The sequence below is a fragment of the Notamacropus eugenii genome, chromosome 7 (genome assembly GCF_028372415.1).
Source record: "Notamacropus eugenii isolate mMacEug1 chromosome 7, mMacEug1.pri_v2, whole genome shotgun sequence".
Taxonomy (NCBI): domain Eukaryota; kingdom Metazoa; phylum Chordata; class Mammalia; order Diprotodontia; family Macropodidae; genus Notamacropus; species Notamacropus eugenii.
The window spans coordinates 119,714,785-119,733,345 of record NC_092878.1 but is presented as its reverse complement, the minus strand read 5'-3'; the positions used below and the strand labels follow the sequence as shown (position 1 = coordinate 119,733,345).

At 41.8% G+C, this 18,561-nt stretch overlaps 1 protein-coding gene and 1 long non-coding RNA gene across 2 annotated transcripts in view; one reads left to right on the top strand and one right to left on the bottom strand.

Moving 5' to 3' along the window:
- PITX2 (paired like homeodomain 2) overlaps positions 1-15,004 on the bottom strand; it is a 22,629-nt gene extending 7,625 nt beyond the window's left edge. The window contains exons 1-2 of the mRNA XM_072625583.1: positions 14,700-15,004; positions 10,428-10,483 (exon numbers count right to left, since the gene is read on the bottom strand). Coding sequence (XP_072481684.1) covers positions 10,428-10,473 — 46 coding nt within the window. The 5' untranslated portion in view covers positions 10,474-10,483; positions 14,700-15,004. The remainder of the gene's footprint in view (positions 1-10,427; positions 10,484-14,699) is intronic.
- Positions 11,147-18,561, top strand: LOC140515015 (uncharacterized). The gene is made up of 4 exons (XR_011970806.1): positions 11,147-11,423; positions 17,224-17,389; positions 17,504-17,577; positions 18,252-18,561. It is a non-coding gene; the product is annotated as an uncharacterized lncRNA (long non-coding RNA).

Genomic DNA, 18,561 nt, shown 5'->3' with positions numbered 1-18,561 from the left:
CAGCGCTACTGCTCTAAGTCAATAACCTATCCCATTTATAAATATATATTTTTTTTCTAAAGGGAATCCAAGTAATTGATTAGAAAAAGAATAAAACAGAAAACAACTTTGTCCTTTCGTAGGTCACTCAGAGATCGCAAACTAATCTCTCCTCGGGTTTCTGCATTTGTGATTGTTTTATTGTGGAGTTAGTGTTATCATCACCGAATGTGTATTTGTTTGACGTTACTGTCAATGATTTGCAGCATCAATACTGGATATCTTCAGAAATTCTACCTCTTTGGCCTTGTTTGCATCATTTGGAAACTTATTTCAACCTGGAAAAGGCCAGAACTATCAGACTGCAAATATATTTGAAATCTGTGTCTTTCCTTTGTACTGCCGAAAACAAGTTCTTTCTACCTCCTCCCCATCCCCCACTTTTAAACAACCCTGAAGGAATTAGTCTAGAAAAGCAAATGAATGTTTTTCTTTCCCACAATTATATTCAAACTTTTTTATATTCAAATGAGAATTTAGGTGCTTTAGGGGCTTTCTTTATACTTGACACATCATAAGCTAAAATATATTTTCTCATTTGAGTTGTCTTCTTCTCCACTGGCTATACCCCATATCCTCCTCACATCACACACCTGATAGGATCCACTATGCTCTTTCTTAAGATAGGACCCCATTAGCTGATACTCATACAAGCCTCTATATTATGTCTTGCAGTCTTATCACTAAATTATACATATTACGTCGGCAGCCTGTTGGTAAAGAAGGTTAAATTAATTTACATTTTCCTCATTATCTGGTGCTTAAATGACGTGTTTTATCCCTCAGATTTGGAAAAGAATCTCCTTCTCAGACCCCACAGCGTTTTCATGAAGACAATGCTCTTACATTTGTAGTGGTTTTTAATCTGATAAGACTCTAATTTGCTTAAGTCTTTTAAATAAGGGTTTTAAATGATTCTGGACGTTTTCTTATTGAATTTCCTCTAATTCCCCCAAGATCATAAAGTATATGTGTAAAGTAAATATTTCCTCCCATTGCACCGCCAGCCGATGACCTATAACTAAGTCAATATGAATCCAGCTCCATTCTGCACAATGTATTTACTAATCATATTCCCATCTCTTTAAACCTCTGCATAACTGCGGTCCCCCCAAACCTCACTTCCCCCAAAGCTCTCTTTAAGGAATGGATTCCATCAAGGGATGAAAAAATATACTGCCCCAGTTGCCTCCTTTCCCTTCTTCTTTAAGGCTGAAACCCCAGGGCTGTCAAGTTTGCTTTGGTTAGGGATAAGGAGTAAGGGGAGGCATAAGAAAGAAATGTATTAAGTTGGAAAGTTAAGACCCTCAACTGTTTCCTTTAGGTCACAGAGCAACCCTCAACCTCAAGCCCCCATTAAAGAGGAGAATTGGTTTACCTATCGGCAGTAGGTCTATATGGACAATAGCTTTTTCATCAAGATAAATAGAGGCCTGATATGATTAGCTGCTTCATCTTTAAAATGTCTGTATTGGGCTGGAGAAGATCGCTAGTTTTTCTTTTAAGCTCCAGCATTCTATAGTGATTCTACGTAATCTTCTCAGGCAGAAGGAAGGGAAGAGGAAAAAAAATGGAAAGGCGCGAAAATTTTAGTTTATTATGGAAGAAGTCAATTCATTTAGAATGATTCAATTCAATTGAAAGATAAATAGCATATTGATTTATTTCATAGTTAATGCCAGAAGTAGTGATAGACTGGCAATACAAAAACAAAAGCCGTAAACAATACCTACCCTCAAGAAACTTAGGCTGGACAGTCCTTTGATTAAAACAGGGCAAAGGGAAATCGAGTTTACCTATTTCTCTACTACCTAAAAAAAGGAGAAAGCTTTCAAATTGTTCTACACACGCAGAAATATATAGGGAAAGAGGTACAAATGATCAGGAGGCTACGGATTAGAAGACAATTCCCTGAATTATCCAGATAACTGAGGCTAGATATGTACTTTCTTTGCATTACGTTTCTTTTACATTATTTAGGCAATCGCTTCCATTCTCACTTTCCATCCAGATACTTCTACTTTACTGAACATTACTAACGGATTCAACAGTACAGACATGGCTACTGAATTTCCACTTGGAGGAAGACACTTAGAAAAGTAGATCCAGGATGGTGATAAAAAGCCTTCCTCATTAAAAAAAAAGCTGGGACGAGGGAAGGAGGAAGAAGTTATTAATTTCGAACTGCCATCTGTGACTGTTTCTGGGTCCTCAAATTTAAAATTCAGGAAGGGCCTAGAAACAGAGGTATGCTTGTGTGTGTGTGTGTGTGCGCGCGCGCGTGAGTGTGTGTGTGTGTGTGTGTGTGTGTGTGTGTGTGAGAGAGAGAGAGAGAGAGAGAGAGAGAGAGAGAGAGAGAGAGAGAGAGAGAGAGAGAGAGAGAGAGAGAGAGAGTTCTAGTCCTAGGGACAACAGAAAGTCGTCTCTGTTGGGTTTCTCTTAATTCTTCCAAAGAAATACTGTTAGAGAGGTGGAATATCTGACATGAGGTCAGGCATGTTTTGAGCTTGTATTTGACTAACGATGATTAGTCCTGAAGTCTTATTTAATTTCTCACTAGTTAATATCTGTTGCTCCTACCCTACCCTTGCGTTGTCAGTAATGAGCTCAGATAGGCAGGGTACAAACGTTGATTAAAAGCTGTCAAGAGGTGAGCTTTGCTCTCCCAAACTCCAGACTTCATGGAGTTCTCTGAATCCTGTGGTAGAATAGGAAATGGGACAGACAGACTCATAGGGCTAGCGGAACGAAGAGTGGTCCTCACTCTAGATGAAGATACCTGTCAACTGTTCGACTTTGGGGCACCTTCCCTGAGAGTTTATGAGGTTTAGAGATGGCAGGATGGAATCTTAAAGGGGAAATATCAGATTTATATTTTGGACGTCGAGAATTTCTGGATTTTGGACCCCACAGTCATGTGGCCCAGAGGGAATGTCGAGATTGTGTAAAGCACCAAGAGGTCATACTTAGTGCTTGCTCGCTCTCTCTTTGCCTAAGCTTTGGCAGCTTCATCGCTTTGCTAGGGTGCGAACAAGGTCGCAGAGCAGAGTGAAAAGTATCGGGTCCTGGAGAAGGAATTTCTATTGCGATCACAGTCAGCCTAGCCTCTAGATATGCACTGAAGTGACTTTTCTCTCCTACATGAACAGTAAAGGCCGAGCAATATGTGTGTGTACGTGAGTCTTTCTTTCCTAAAACACCGAAAAAGTAGGAGCGTGACAATTATTACCTACCATGTTTAAAAAAAGAAGAAAAAAAATCAAGGGATGTATTGTACAATGTATCTTAGGAAGTACATTTAGGGGGACCTTTCAGATGCGTAGGTCCGTTTTTGCCTAACAGTCAAAGAGTTTTATTGCACCCTTCCAAAACAAGCTAGGGAGACTACATATTTCGGGAAATCCTCTTGCTTCCCACCAAAAGCGTCTCAGAAAGAGGCAGAAGAAAGAGGCAGAAGACAAAATCCGAGGGAACCGAAACATATTTAGTAAATATGTTAGAAATGCGTTACATTCTCTCCCGATCAGGTCAGATTAGGCTCCTTGTTCAGGTAGGGGTTAAGTCCTCCAAATGGGGGACAGAGAAGAAGGGGGGGAGAGAGAGAGAAAGAGAGAGAGAGAGAGAGAGAGAGAGAGAGAGAGAGAGAGAGAGAGAGAGAGAGAGAGAGAGAGGCAGGGAGGGAGGGAAGGAGGGAGGGAGAGAGAAGGAGAGGGAGAGAGGGAGAAGGAGAGGGAGAGGGAGAGGGAAGGAGGGAGAGAGAGAGAGAGAGAGATATCTTTTAAAAAGAGAAATTTGCACTCAGGGATAGGGAGATAAAACATATTTATTTACAACACTGATTAATACTCCTCTATGTCTGTTTTCCTCTTTTCTTCCACCTCTCCCTCTTTCTTCCTTACCCTTATCATTTGTTGACTCTCTTTTTCTCTTTTTCTCCCTCTTTCCCTGTGCCAGACATGAGGATAGCTAACATTCAGCATTAGTTGTCATGGTGACCATAAATCACATAAATCCAAAAATACCCACCTATAATCTGAGATGAAGCTTTTATTTCCCTAGTGAAATAATATTTTAAAAGCTGTCAGCTGACAAAAAAGCAACCTCATTGTAGTAACCCAAGTAATATATTACTTCTAAGGTTTAAATTAAAATGTCAACGTGTTAAAAAAAAAAAAAACCATGCTGGTAGAATCTCTGGCACTCTAGGGTTTAGATCCTCACAATAAAGTTACTCCATTACTGCTGATCTCTCTTTAACACACACACACACACACACACACAAACACACACACACACACACACACACACACACACGCTTGAGCAGTAGCACACATATGTAATTTGTATTTTTACCTTCCCCTCAACAATGGACTTAGAATACAGTGTTTATGGGTATACTAGGTTGGCAAAGAAAATCACCTTTCTTGTAAATTACACCCCACACTCTAGGTTATTTGGCAGATAGTTTTATGAGGAAATGGTCTTGGTTTAGTGGGGTTGTTGGCCCTGGTAACCTCCTTCTTAGGCTAAGGAACCTCAAGTTGATGCTTTGTAGCAAAAATGTTGATTATATATCCCCACACTTGAAAGATTAACAATTTCCTTGGTGTGGGTTCTCCTTCCCAAAAAAGCAGGTTGCAACCTTTCCAAGTTCTCATGAATTGCTTAGGGCAAAAAAAAAAAAAAAAAAAAAAAATCATCACCTGGTGGCCAACGTTTTGGTTTTGATGAACCTTTACATTTAGCTTGATTGATCCTCAAACAACAGATGCATAGTAGGCCACACTGTTCTTCACCCAAAGCCCTTTTAGCTTGGCAGGTCTTCTGCCAAAGATTTATGATTGGTAGAAGAACTTTTGAGAACCCAGGGTCACCCATATCGCAAAACTGAGATGTCAGAAGAAGGTCTATAGTAAAGATGTATCACTAAAGTACTATCAGAGAAGAAAAGGGAGAAAATGAATGAAGAAGGAAGGTATACAAGAAGAGAGGAGAGAGAGAGAGAGAGAGAGAGAGAGAGAGAGAGAGAGAGAGAGAGAGAGAGAGAGAGAGAGAGAGAGAGAGAAATTCTACAGCTGACTTGTTTGGCCAGGTACTGCTGTAGAAATGTAGGTATGCAGTTTCCCACTTTTGACTTTATCTACTATAACATCATTGTTTCCAGGCATAATACTTTCCTAAACGGATAAATTGGTGCTTATGTGAAGCTAGTCCTGTTGTCTTTTACCTTTGCCTTGTTTTCTTTCGCCTATCTTGGATTACCGGGTATTCTCCTAGATGAAGAGCCATTAATTACCCATTCAGTCAATATTAGGAAGAAGACAAAGCTTTTTACATAGGATTAAGAAGACATCAGATTGTTCCATTAGTATATTCCTGCTCACGAATAAGCTTTCGTTATACATTTAGTTTTCCCTGGAGTCAGTCTGACAACTCCTGAATATATTAACAGTAGGTTACACAAAATAATAACCCAACAATAAGAAACTTTTAATTTGCATCCTTTTTCTCCGTTGATGGAAAAACAACATTTGGAATGGTGGTCCTCTTAATCATTTAGTATTGTTAGAGACAACCTACAATTGCACCAGTCAGTAAAAAAACCATTGAATTGCACAGAATTCCAATAAAACAAAGATTTTCTGAAAAAGGAAAAACAAAATCTCTTTTGCCTCTACAACCACATAAATTAATTAGTCTGGTCCCAGGTACCCATTTCCCCTCCATCTCTTTTTCTTCCTTTTCTCCCTATGTATCTTTCTTTTAGACACTCCTCTCCTGTCTTCTCTTCTCTTGGTAGGGATAAAAACCTTTTCATTCTATAGGCCCTCTCCTGCCATTCACAGTTTTCCCAGTCTCCACATTAGCAAGACTCAGGGTAGTTTTTTTCAGGCTTAGATAAGAAAAGCATCTATGTTCAGTTTCCACTTATTTTTATCATTAGAATTTTCTTAATAGTTAGAAACCTGAAACTATGAAAAATGGCTAAATAATTACCAACTTCAATGATGGAAATTAAAATATTTTCACATTTTTGAGACTAAGGGATATTAAAGAGACTTAGATCATGGATCTGAACTTAAAAATGAAAGGGGAGGACATCAAATATATTTTGAAAACTTTGGTGGAAGGTCACTTTCTGTTTAAAGTTTATAGAAATTGATAGAACTATATGGGAGGTCTCTTTGCTAATGGATTCAGTGATTCCTTAAGGTGCAACAGGGAGAGAAGAGAGGAGAAAAGATGCTGAGTTGAAAGTTCAGAATACATTGTTGGTTAGATCTTATTTCAAAATGAACTATGAGTGATAACACTTTTTGGGCTACCAATAAACAGACGACTTTTTTTGTTTGTTTTTTGGTGGATTCTGGCGGTGATATTGCTGCTGCTCAAGTCTACTGTACTAATTTCCTGGATAAATCACTGCTCCCAGGCTAGATAAAGGCCCAAAGGCATGAGAAGACTATTGGCCTTGGAGTTTAAAAGGTAGGATGCCTAAACAGTTCTCTGGTTTTCTCAGGAGTCCCCAGGGCCATTCAGGGTTGTTAGAAAATTTGATTCTAGCTGAAGTCCATGCTAGTGGTACTTTGTCTGGTGATGATGAATGAGGGTTGGAATTTTGCACTGGAAATATTTTAAAGTCATAGAGTCTTAAAGATGGAAGGGATGACAGAGATGATCAAGTCCATGAGTTTATTTTAAAAATGAGCAAACAGAAGTGATGTGATTTGCCCAAGGTCACTCAGGTGGAAGAGCTAGGATAGGAGAAATCAGTACACCTGATCTAAATTTCCAGTGCTCTTTCCACAACCTTACATGCTTTTTTCAACTCTCCCTTTGAATCTTACTGCTTCCTTTTCTTTAGTAACCTCTCAAAAAGGACATTCTAGGCTATGTGATTTTATAACCACACTCATATAACTCCTGTTTTCTGTAAAAATTTTGGATAGATGGATATAGACAACAGAAGCAGTTCATTCATACCTTCATAATGTCTCAATATTTTACTGAGCCTGAAAATAAGAGAGAGAGAGAGAGAGAGAAAGAGAGAGAGTTTTAATTTTGACCTGTCCTTCAGCACAAATTACGGAGGGAGGTAATTACTCTGTGTGGAGTAATCAGGATATTTGACAATATGCTGACTTTGAATTTTTGATGCTTAGTTGCCTGAGGACAATTTTCAAAAACCCCTAATAGAAGTACAAACTTTGTTAAAAAGTGGAACATTTCATTTCATTACAAGCTCTAGCAAATGAGCTAAAGTGAGCTAATGATTTCTGTTCCTTTTCTTTTAAAAATAAGGAGTACGAACCCATGAAGACACTTGAAAGTTATTTATTCTCAATAAAGAGCCTGTGGGAAAATTCTTTCAGGGATACTATAGTTGAAACTATGGCATTTAGTCAGTCAATAAACATTTATTAAGCACCTACTATGTGGCAGGCATTCTGTTAACTGCTGAAGATACAAAGAAATAATCTTCCAGAAACCAATTTAAAAAGAAACAGTTCAAGGTTTTCAGATGCTTCCAATAATATGCCTTTTAAAATTAGTGATATTAAGTAAGTTTGGTTAACAATTTCCCACCTCCAGAGTGAGACCTAAACTTGTCATATATATTATAATATCCTAGCCTCTTAATTAATGGCTACCTTCCACTCCCATTTGTTTCTTTACAAGGAAAGTAAACGTCAGCGTGTCAGGTGTTATGTATGGGTATTAATTTTATGAATCCCTACCAGAATACTTTAGGTTTGGAAGAGCTCACAAAATGTGTCCTGGGGAGGGGTGGGTCTCACTTAGCAGGGTTCCTATTTTCTCTAGGCTCTGATGAAGCCCACCTGTTCTTAGAAACCATTTGGCTAAAATTGGAAGGTGGTGATAGCAGGGAGAGGGAGAATTTGTTGCCCTCTAATCACAAAGAGAGGGAGAAATGTAATTCAGTATCCCCTCTCCCAATATTCCTAGGGTAATTTTTTTTTTTGTAGGTGTTTCCCTCTACAAACGCGTTACTGAAAACACAGTCGGAGCTGTGACACTCTTCTTATCGGGTAGGAACTGAAGCAGTTCAACCTAGAAACACAAGCACACAAACGCGCGCATACACACACACACACACACACACACACACACACTTTCATGGAGAGTGATCTCTGCTCTTGATTTTTAACCATATCCCAAACACACTCTGGTCTAATAATTTATTTTTATGACCGATTATCAAACAGAGGAAGAATTTAACACAATCTTAATGACAGAAATCACTCAGTGTTATCTTTGCATTGGCCCTATCTAAACCTATAGGGTTAATCCTATACACTTTACAAGTCAGTGTTTAACTGGTCGAGTGGAGATACCTGCTACATTGTTTCAGCTTAAAGCCCCTTCTCCTTCATTCCATGAGGTTCCCTCTTGCTTATAATGAGCAGTATTTTAAAATTAAACTTGCCCTGGATCAAATGGAACGCTGGAAAATGTGACGTTTGCTTTCTTTGGAAGAACATTGTTTATTTTCACTATTTATTCCCCACCCCCTAGAATATTCATAGATTTAAACTTCAATCCGGAAAAAGGGAATTAGGGGAACCGAGGCCGTACGGCTGGTATCTCCCCACACTATCGAAGCAGCACAGTTTCATGTTTTAAATTTAGGGTGGCGCCTGGAAAATCCAAAGACTAGAACACAACTAACTAGGTTTGGATTTTTAACCTTCACGTCGAAGGAGAGGATTTTCCTTCCCTCAGGACAAATTTCAATTTAGAAAATGCTTGTTTGATGGGTGGAGACGGTTTTCTTTTTCTTTTGCACACACGCCTGACTGTTCTTCAAGTGAAATACACCTTCGACCCCCCAGAATACAGGCGGGGGAGAGATTCCACCCAGCCTCTACGAAAAAAGTACTAAGCACTTGTAGGATTGGCCAAATCACACACATAGTTTTTTTCTGCTTCCCAGGATGGGATTCCACACTAAGACCTGGTAACAGCATTCGCCGCCTTTCTAGCTAGAGCGCACGCATCATCGACGTCGCTATCATTCTAAGGACCGGAAAAATAGTGACGCATTTTAAGCATGCAGCCTTAGTATATTCGACCACCATAAAAATCAGACGAAAGTTCACAACTGACTCGGCCTTCCAGGCTTTTACAGAGCTGCCTGTTCGGGCTCTTGTGGATGGGTTGATGTAGTGAAGTCTAGTGAGCAGCAGAGGTCGCTATTGGATCACTTTTCACCCCCTTGCTCTTCAAGGTAACCAAGAAAGGTGGGGATGTTCACGGTCAAGAGAGAAAATAGGGGGAAGAGGGTGAAGAAAAGAGAGGAAGGAGAGAGAGCGAGAACAAGAGCGAGAGCGAGAGAGGGAGGGAGGGAGGGAGGGAGAGAGAGAGAGAGAGAGAGAGAGATGAGAGAGAGAGAGAGAGGAGAGAGAGAGAGAAGAGAGAGAGAGGAGAGAGAAAGATTAGAGGAAAAATCCCCCCCCTCCCCCATGTAACCGTATATCGGTTAATCTAAAGTTTAACAAAGAAAGCGAAGCGTTTTGTCTAACACGTTCTGGGACACGGGAATCGAGTGGCCCGTGCTGCATCCTCGCCTAGTCTCCTGGTCTTGGAGGCGGACGCCCCCGGCGATGGGCAGATGGGGAGGGCGCGCAGGAGGCCTGGCCAGCCCTGGCTTTGCCTGCTCCCAGGGCTTACCGTTGCACTGGGATGCTGCCTGGCGAAGAGCTTGCTGGTTGCCACCTCTTTTCGACTCTCGGGGGAATCACTTGAACTCGACCTTTTTGATTTTCTGAGTCTTTGGAGAAAAGGCATTCAACGGCTGACGGCTGCACGCCCTGGGGGCACACACACACGTACGAGTGGGGACACACACACGAGTAGGGGCACACACACAAGGACGCATGGAAATGCAGGACAAACAGGGCAGTAGGGAAGGAAGAGGCAAGGTGAAATGAGTAGAGAGGATAGAGACAGGGACAGAAAGCAGAGATCTAGTTAGAGAAGGCAGCCGCCAGCACCTTGCTTTCTTCAGGGTGAGGGAGAAACTTAGACCCTCGAGCTGCTGTGGCGCAATCCCTATTTCCTTATCCAAGACGTTATACATCCATTTCTAGGCCCATTCATCCCATATCGAGGGCCATGGTATTCTGAAAAGAGACAAGACGTTCCTCCTATTCTTGCCCATGGTATTCTGAAAAGAGACAAGACGTTCCTCCTATTCTTGCCTCCCCATTCAACCCCTTGAAAGGAGGCAGAGGGAGATCACCAAGTTTCTCATTGCCCTTTGCTGCTCTCTAGAAAGTGAAACTCGAAGAGGGTCCTCCTTTAATCACTTTTCAACTCCTTTCCCCACTGTCCCCCGCATTTCAGATCTAGTGACCCCCTCTTACCTAATTGCACACAAGCCGAAACAAGCTTACGGCAGTTGGTCTCCATCACCCGTTATCTGAAAACAAGAATAAAAGGAAAGGTGATGAGTGGTCTGCGACCCAGATCTGCCAAAGAAGAGACAACTAAGGAGATTCGAGGCCTAGCTCCTACAGAAGAGCTGGCGTCGAACAGGCTTCTCGCTTTCGGGAGATCGGGTTAAGCTCTTTGGAGTTCAAGGTCCCACAACTTCCTTGGGGACTCAGTAGGCACAATCGTCCTCCCTCCTAATAGGGACTCCCACCATCCAGGTGAGCAGAATGAAAGGCCTACGAACTCAGGGTCACTGCAAGGGCTGACTACCGTCTAAAAATGGTCACTCATTTGCGGGAACAAGCTAACCATACAGCCCGAAAAAAGTCACCCTAAGGGGACCGGCTGAGAGACGAGTAAGAGGTCTAGCCTACCCCGGAAAGGGACATTTATTTACAAAAATGAAAAACATGGAGGGGCTTGATTTTCAGTTTCCTCTGAACAGTCTCCTCCTTCCCCTCTTCCTTCCATTTCTTTACACATAAAGAAATCCTGGTAGTAACACCAAGAGCTTTGGATGCTCAAGTAACTTGGGCTCTGGCTTCTTAATCCATCGGTATTAACTTTTCCATATTTAGCCATGCCTTACTTAGAAGATATTCACCCGGTCATTCATTTACCTTATAGCATAATTTAAGAGCTTAGAGGAGGGAGAAGGCGGCTCGAGATGGGAGTGGAGTGAAAGAGCGGCGCTTGGAGCTGGAGTAAATTTCTTGGGCGTGTTTACTGCTTTCGAAGTACTTGAAAAGAACCTCCTTAGAGATCCTCCTTCTACTCCCCCCACCCCACCCCCCAGCCGGAAATTCAGGTCGTCCCTAAATCTCCAGCCACCCTGTAGAGCCACCAGAAAACTGACCGCGGCCCTTGGCGGGCCTTTTGACACAAGAAACGGGAAAAGTGGAGAGGCCGCGAGCTCCAGAGCTCAGGTACTGGGGGGTTAGAGGAGACTTTCTGTTTTTGTTAAAAAGGGAAAGTAAGAAGAGGAGAAGAATAAAACAACATGTTTCTTGGGCTCTTTGGGTCTCTAAGGAGAGAGAGAAAGAGAGAGAGAGAGAGAGAGAGAGAGAGAGAGAGAGAGAGAGAGAGAGAGAGAGAGAGAGAGAGAGAGAGAGAGAGAGAGAGATCCTGGATCCGATGTTTTATTTTGTTTCATTTTATTTCTCTTCTGTAGTGGGGAGATAAGCCGGTGGTACCTGAGGGTTCGAGTGCCGGCTGGGGTAAAGAGGGATAACTCAGAACCGGGAAACAAGGCAACACATCAGCTACAAAACTGACTGCAGCCTCGGTTTATTAACACATAAGTCCTAACCCTCCTCTTCCTCCTTTCCCACTGTTAACTCTTATTCCGCCTGCCTTCTCACTAAAAACCTAGTGTTCAGTCAGCAGTGGGGTCCCGTGGCTGATTTTACTGCCCAGAGGAACCTAGTTGAGTGTGTGTGTGTGTGTGTGTGTGTGTGTGTGTGTGTGTGTGTGTGTGTGTGTGTGTGCTGGGGTCGGGGATGGGTTAAGCAGGTCACCAGCCTAATGGGAAAGTTGGTTACTCCCTCGGTAGGCAAAGGTTAGGGAGGGAGGCGGGAAGCCAGGCAGGCTTGCAGGCAGGGGAACTGTTTTCCTTTGCTTTGCCCGGGGTGCCCGGGAGTAGAAGTTTGGCGCCTCCAGATTTAGTGATTCTGGAGTAAAATCACAGGATTAGTCCCTGATTGAGATGTCTGTTCGTGAGATATTACAAAATTCATTATCACAGCTCTCTACTAACTCGATATGAAGTAACACAGATGGGATTTTATTAGTCCAGACTTCAAATGTTTACTTATGATAATTTCAGAGGAAATTTGCATGTCATCATCATTTCGGTAATCTTTTTTTTTTTTTAAATGTCTGAACTGGCTGCATTATTAGCCGGTGGCCAAAGTACTGAGGGTTACAACTGGAGATAGTCGTCAGATGTTATAGCTTTTAAACATTAAAAGTATATGCAAAACAAATTTGAGCAGTGGAAGTCAGCAAGAAGCACATTTTTCCAAAAGCGCCCCAGTGCTTAAAACAAAAACAAATCAAAAAAAAAAAAACCCAACCCAAAACAAAGAGGCTGCAACCAAACCTACAGTTCCAAACAGGCTCAGCTCTGGGTACTAAAAAAGTCAAGGCGTATTTCTTAGCCCACCACTTAGATAGCTTTTTTGTGGCCCGGGGATTTATTTTCGAGTCATATCGAAACCCTGGGATCTACATTTTAAGCTCCATTTAATAACAGGGCCTAGTAGTTGAGCTGTGACTAAACAATTTGGGGGGATGTAATTTTTTTTAAAGGTATCCCCAGATCTTACTTCTACCGACCCTGAAACCTTTCCTGTCAAGGTGAATCTTGAATAACAAATTCACTCATTCTACTTCACTGGTAGCCCAGGTGACTAAATTATCTAACAAATTGAGATGGACCACTTTGTTTTTGGAAGAGAAGTTGTTCTTCACCTCCAAAATTTATGCCATGATTTGCACCCTCTCAGAAAAGACAATATTTTTGTTTTCTTTTGTGTCCTTCTATGGTTATTCAGCAAAATCTTAGTTTTGTATATTTCAGTTTTAGGTTTCAGCAGTCCCTTGAAATATGTTATATTGTTTTCTCCATCATGATCATGATCATATTAGCTAATAGAGAAACACATGCCAAAAGAAACAAGTTGGTAGTCAAGAAGCCACAGAAATGATTTCTGTTAATTGCCAAAAGAATGGCACAGCAGAAAGAAAATTAATTGAAATATAAATGAACGCCGGCACTACTTTCTTAAGAACTGTGTTACCTATGAGCAAGGTTACAAAGAAAGATTTTTAGTACTAGGAATCTGGAATAGGAGTTCCAAATATCAAATGAATGAGGAAAAGCCATCTGATTACTTAATGATGGATATTTATTTTGATAATAAAACTCTGATTATTAATACAACACTAACCTTTTTAAAAAAAACAAAAAGATTTTAAAGCCTATTCATATCATCTTCTTGTAAATGTTTTAAGACCAAGGCTCTGAACATGAAAAAAGAAAGGGCATCAGGAATAACTAAAAATTATTTTCTTGGAGGAAAAATATTCATTTTATAAATGAAGTTGTTTCATTATATTTAAAATTTTTTTATACTGAAAGATTGTTGTGTAATCAAATCAACACAAATCTTTACTCTCTTACATTTCCACCTTCCTTTATTTCCTCCTTACTATAATTACTTGAATTTTCTAGGAAATAATAATTTACTTGACCACATTTTAATTTCTGGTAAGTAATAAATATCCTTTGATGACAAGCAAATCTTTCGAAATTAGGTAAGCAGTACTAAGAAATTTTACAGGATTTTTCATTTTTGCTCTTTTTATTTCATTATTTTGACTCCTCTCTTTCTCTAACTCAGTATTTCAGTTTAGGAAGTCAAACAATACCTACAGAACAGAGAATGCAAAAATCACACTATATCACAATGGCTTGATTTAGAAATCATTTGGAAGGATTGAAAAAACATTGCGATGAAATGGAATGGAAACAGGGAAAGTATTTCTTTCCATATTGCACAATCAACAACTTTACTCATTGCGATTTAGGAGAAAAAAACACACCGCAATGATCGAAACTTTATTTACAGAAGAGCACGATCTTACTTGCAGAAGGGTCGGTAGAACAGAGATAATTTGTAACCCAAAGTAATCATACACTGCCTGGCAAAAGGGCCTGTCTCCCAGGTAATATTGTTAGGCCTGCTGTCTAAGTCACTAATTACTAATTAAGAGGAAATTTGTTTTTCAGAGTGCAGCAGCGGGATAGGTGGTCACTTTTTTTAAAAGCCAGAAACTTTCTGTCTATCCTTTTATCTCTAGAATGCTAATCCCCTGCCGCAGGATTTGTTAACTTCGAGGTGGTGTATAGATTTAAGGAAGATGCATCGGTTTAAATGCCATCCGTGACCTCCACGGCTGTTCTTCTCCAGAGTTCCTTGGAAAAGAGTAGTAATTCTTAACTTAGAGAAAAGGCTTTGCAAGATTTGTTTGGAGAGAGAGAGAGAGAGAGAGAGAGAGAGAGAGAGAGAGAGAGAGAGAGAGAGAGAGAGAGAGAGAGAGAGATGCTACAAATCACCTACAGTGGACGATCTCCAGTGGAACAAATTCGCGGACTCGCATTATCTCACATCCCTGCAGGAGGGATGGCCTCCACTTACCGGCTCCAAGTTGAGCTCCCTACCACGTCCTTTGCCGCACTGCTTGAGCAATCCGAGGTGCTGGCTTCCCTGTAAACTCCAGAAACCCAGGGTCAGGAGAAATAAAAGGATCCCAAATTGAATACAAAGTTCCGAGGGAGTTGGGATTTTTCTCTCTGAGACCCGGAGATCTCCCAGCTGCTGGCTCTTTCTTTCTGCTCCTCTCCAGCTTTCTCTCTTTCTCTCTCTCTCCCCTTCTCTTCCCCTTTCTCAGTCTCTGTATTGGGAACGACGTGACGTCAGCAGAGATTCCACCAAACTAAAACTCCACAGAGGAGCCGAGAGAGGCGAGCTGAGCCGAGGGGAGCAGAGAGAGCAGAGCAGAGAAGAGAGGGGGAGGAAGAGTTGGGGGGAGGGAAAGAGAAAAGAAAAGGGGGAGGGAGAAAGAGAAAGAGGTAGGAGAGATTGACAGAACTGAGGAAATAAAACAAGTAAAGGGAGAGTCAGACAGAAGTACACACGCCTACGCACACAGAGCAGAGAGAATACAGAGCGAGGGAAGAGAGGACCATGAAAAAAGAGGCGGGGGCACAGGGGTTGTGGGGAGGTGGGGGTTGGGATAAGTAAGATTAGAAAGCCCTGATAGACTATAGGAGAAATGACCAAAAGCAGCAGATAGAGCATCTGGTAGACAGGACTCACTCTCTCTCTCTCTCTCTCTCTCTCTCTCTCTCTCTCTCTCTCTCTCTCTCTCTCTCTTTTTGTCAGCTCAAGGGGGCAAAACCTACGGGCTAAACGAATAGAATAGGGGAAAATGAGAAGAGATAGAACAAAAGAAAGCTTGCGCGTGTGTTTGTTTGGCGTGGGTTGAGAAGAAGCGGGGAGGCGGGGTGGGGCAGTGAGATGTGAGACCTGCCTGTGAGTATTAGCCAGGAAGGGAAAACCAAGGCGGCGAGTTGAACTAAATGTGAAACCGAGGATGGTGGAGGGAGAGTTAGAGGAGAAGCAGACGGGAACAAGAGTGAAGAAGAAAAATGAGGTGTGACAGAGGAGAGAGAGAGAGAGAGAGAGAGAGAGAGAGAGAGAGAGAGAGAGAGAGAGAGAGAGAGAGAGAGAGAGAGAGAGAGAGAGAGAGAGAGAGAGAGAGAGAGAGAGAGAGATTGAGAAGCGGGGGAGGGCTGTGTCACTTTGCCCAGTTCAGGACTGTTCCCTGCTCACTAGTTCAAAGTCAACTAGGACTAGAATAGAAAATGTTTTTCACATCTCAGTGGGTAGCTTGTGTGCGTGCGTAAGTGTGCCCAGCTTGGGGGGTGGAGGCGAAGAGGGGTGGCCCTGACCACTTTTAATGAAGGGATTGCGATGGACAGGACTCAGAAGCTCATTTAAGTCTAGAATTTCCTTTGCTGTATGTACACCCAACAAGTTCACCCGGGGTCACTGTTATCTCATTTTTTAAAAATGACGAGGTTAAAGTGTCCACGAGAAAGAAGTGATATTAAATGGCAGCAGTGGGTTTCTCTCGAAACACATACTTGTTCCTAACAATAAAAAAATATAAAAAAGCTTTATAAAGACGGACATTCTCCTGGGTGGTGGGGTGGAAGGAGAAGGGGTTTGGTGATTTTTGCCCTTTTATTAAAAAAGTAAATGTATTCTTTCTCCACATCTATTCTGCAAGTCTAGAGCAAATCTAAATCTAAATGTGAAATCTTTACTCAGTCCTAGAATTAGTATCTTTCCAATCTTGAGAGAGTGGCGTTCATTTATATTTTGGGGGTGAGCCGAGAAAGAGTCCTGGGGAACGTTCAATTCCTCCAACAGGTGCTTTCTGGGCTCAACACCCCTACTCTCTGGATCCCCCCAAACAGAGGATGCTCTCCATTTTCAACCCGGCCCAACAGAATTCTCACCCTCTTACAATAGTTTAGTTCTCCCTCACCCCTATTAAAGAGTTCATATGTCCTTTGGAATAAAATTCGTCAGATTTATATGGTTTCGAACGGATATCCGGAATTGGGGTGTGTGTGTGTGTGTGTGTGTGTGTGTGTGTGTGTGTGTGCGTGCGTGTGCAAGTATTCTCTATTTTCAAACCTAGCGAAATTTGCGTGCAGCCAAATTCACTTTGCACTGGATTGAGGGACTGGATTCCTTCCTTTGACTTGGGGCTGTCTGAGAGAGATTAAACGTTTTCTGGAAATACCTTGTGTTTTAAATACATTTCAGTTAGCAGTAAAAACAGACAAACAAACTTGGTCAATTTGTTTTGAGCGCTAAATCCCTTTACTCTGAAATTACTAACAATCGACAGAAGGACTAATTTTATGGAAAGGGTTATCCTCTTCTGCCAGGAAGGCAACTGAAGTGAAATCTCAACTGCTAAGCTTTCGCTAACCCACATGTAACATCCATGAAAACGCAAACTTTCTTTCCTTCTATCTGGTAGAAAGTCAAGACAAATGCTAACTTTATTCAGGGAAGAGAAATGGGAAAAAAATGCCCAAATACCTCTTTAATTTTAATTTTCCTTTTTCTCCCTCTTGACTAGTACGGATTGTGATTCTTGGAAACTTGTGGATGCCCAGAAAATTAATTTCTCAACCCAACTCCACCACCAAGTCAGGTAGTCACAGAAGACCTGAAAGTTCATCACGTCTCAAGCGGAATCGTGTAGTCTGAAGTGGATATTTGGAACTCTACTTATGATTCTTAAAGTGAGATTTTCTCTGTCTTCTCTTCCCCCTTCCCAATACCTCGAGAAATCGGCTCACGCTTTTTCTACGACTTATCTTTCTCCCCCCCGCCCTTTTCTTTTCATTTTTATACAGATGAAAATACTCAGCAATGACGGGCCTCTCTATGAGCTTGTTGGAAGAATGTGGGAACCCTCTCTGGGAAAAAGGTAGGAGCAGAGACTTACTAAGATGTAGAGACAGAATAGGAGAGACAGAAATGGGGAGGAGAGAGTTGTTGGAGAGATCTACCGAAATGCTTGTGCAAATCCCTCACTTTTATGATTCAGTGGGTTGTAGACCCTATAGCCAGGGGCTGGAATGAAGAGGTTTATCGAAGCTCCCGTTGCCTTGGCTTTTCTCTTTTTTCTGTCTGGAGTCTGTCCAGTCAGGACGCTGGCTCGCCTCAATCAGGGTCTGGAGCAGGCGCCCGAGATGAGCCTGTGGGTGCTCCGCTGCCCCAGCACCCGAGCAGCTGAAGTGAGCAGCTGGTGGGAAATGCAAATGGCTCCTAGAGAAATATAAGATACAGAATGATTTTCATTCCCTCCTCGAGTGTGTGGAAGGAGCTGGACATACGCTTCACGCTCCTAATCCTTCTTTTACATTTTTAGTCATACTCCTATTAAACAACTAATTAATGCCCAGAATCACCAGGGAATACATTAGACGTGCTGCCGAGGAACAGGGGTTCTAGGGTGTCTGGAAACTATGGAGCTGATTTAATACGTGGATTTCATCCTTCTCTCCACCCCCCTCCCGCAGTAAATATTAGAGTGGGCCATGGCGATTGTATTTGGATTTTCATTTCTTCCTCCTCTTTCTCCTTTCCCCCTCCCCCCAGCTCAACAAACTCAATCAATCCACCACCGCCCTGTAAACAAGAGTTCAGCATCAAAGGTACCAGTTACACAGTGAGCAGATCTCATGGTCTGGGGTTCTGCGGTAAGACACTGACATAATCTAATCCTGAATTTCAAGGATGTTACACTTTTACATAAACAAGTTGGGCCCGGATTCCCTTGTAATCCAGGATGAGAGCCCCGACCCCACAGCATCGTAAAAAAAAGTGCGCAAACATATATACTTTTTGCTTTCCCAAGATTTGGAAATGTCCAATGTTAATCTTCTCCAATAAACCAGTGTGCTGGAAA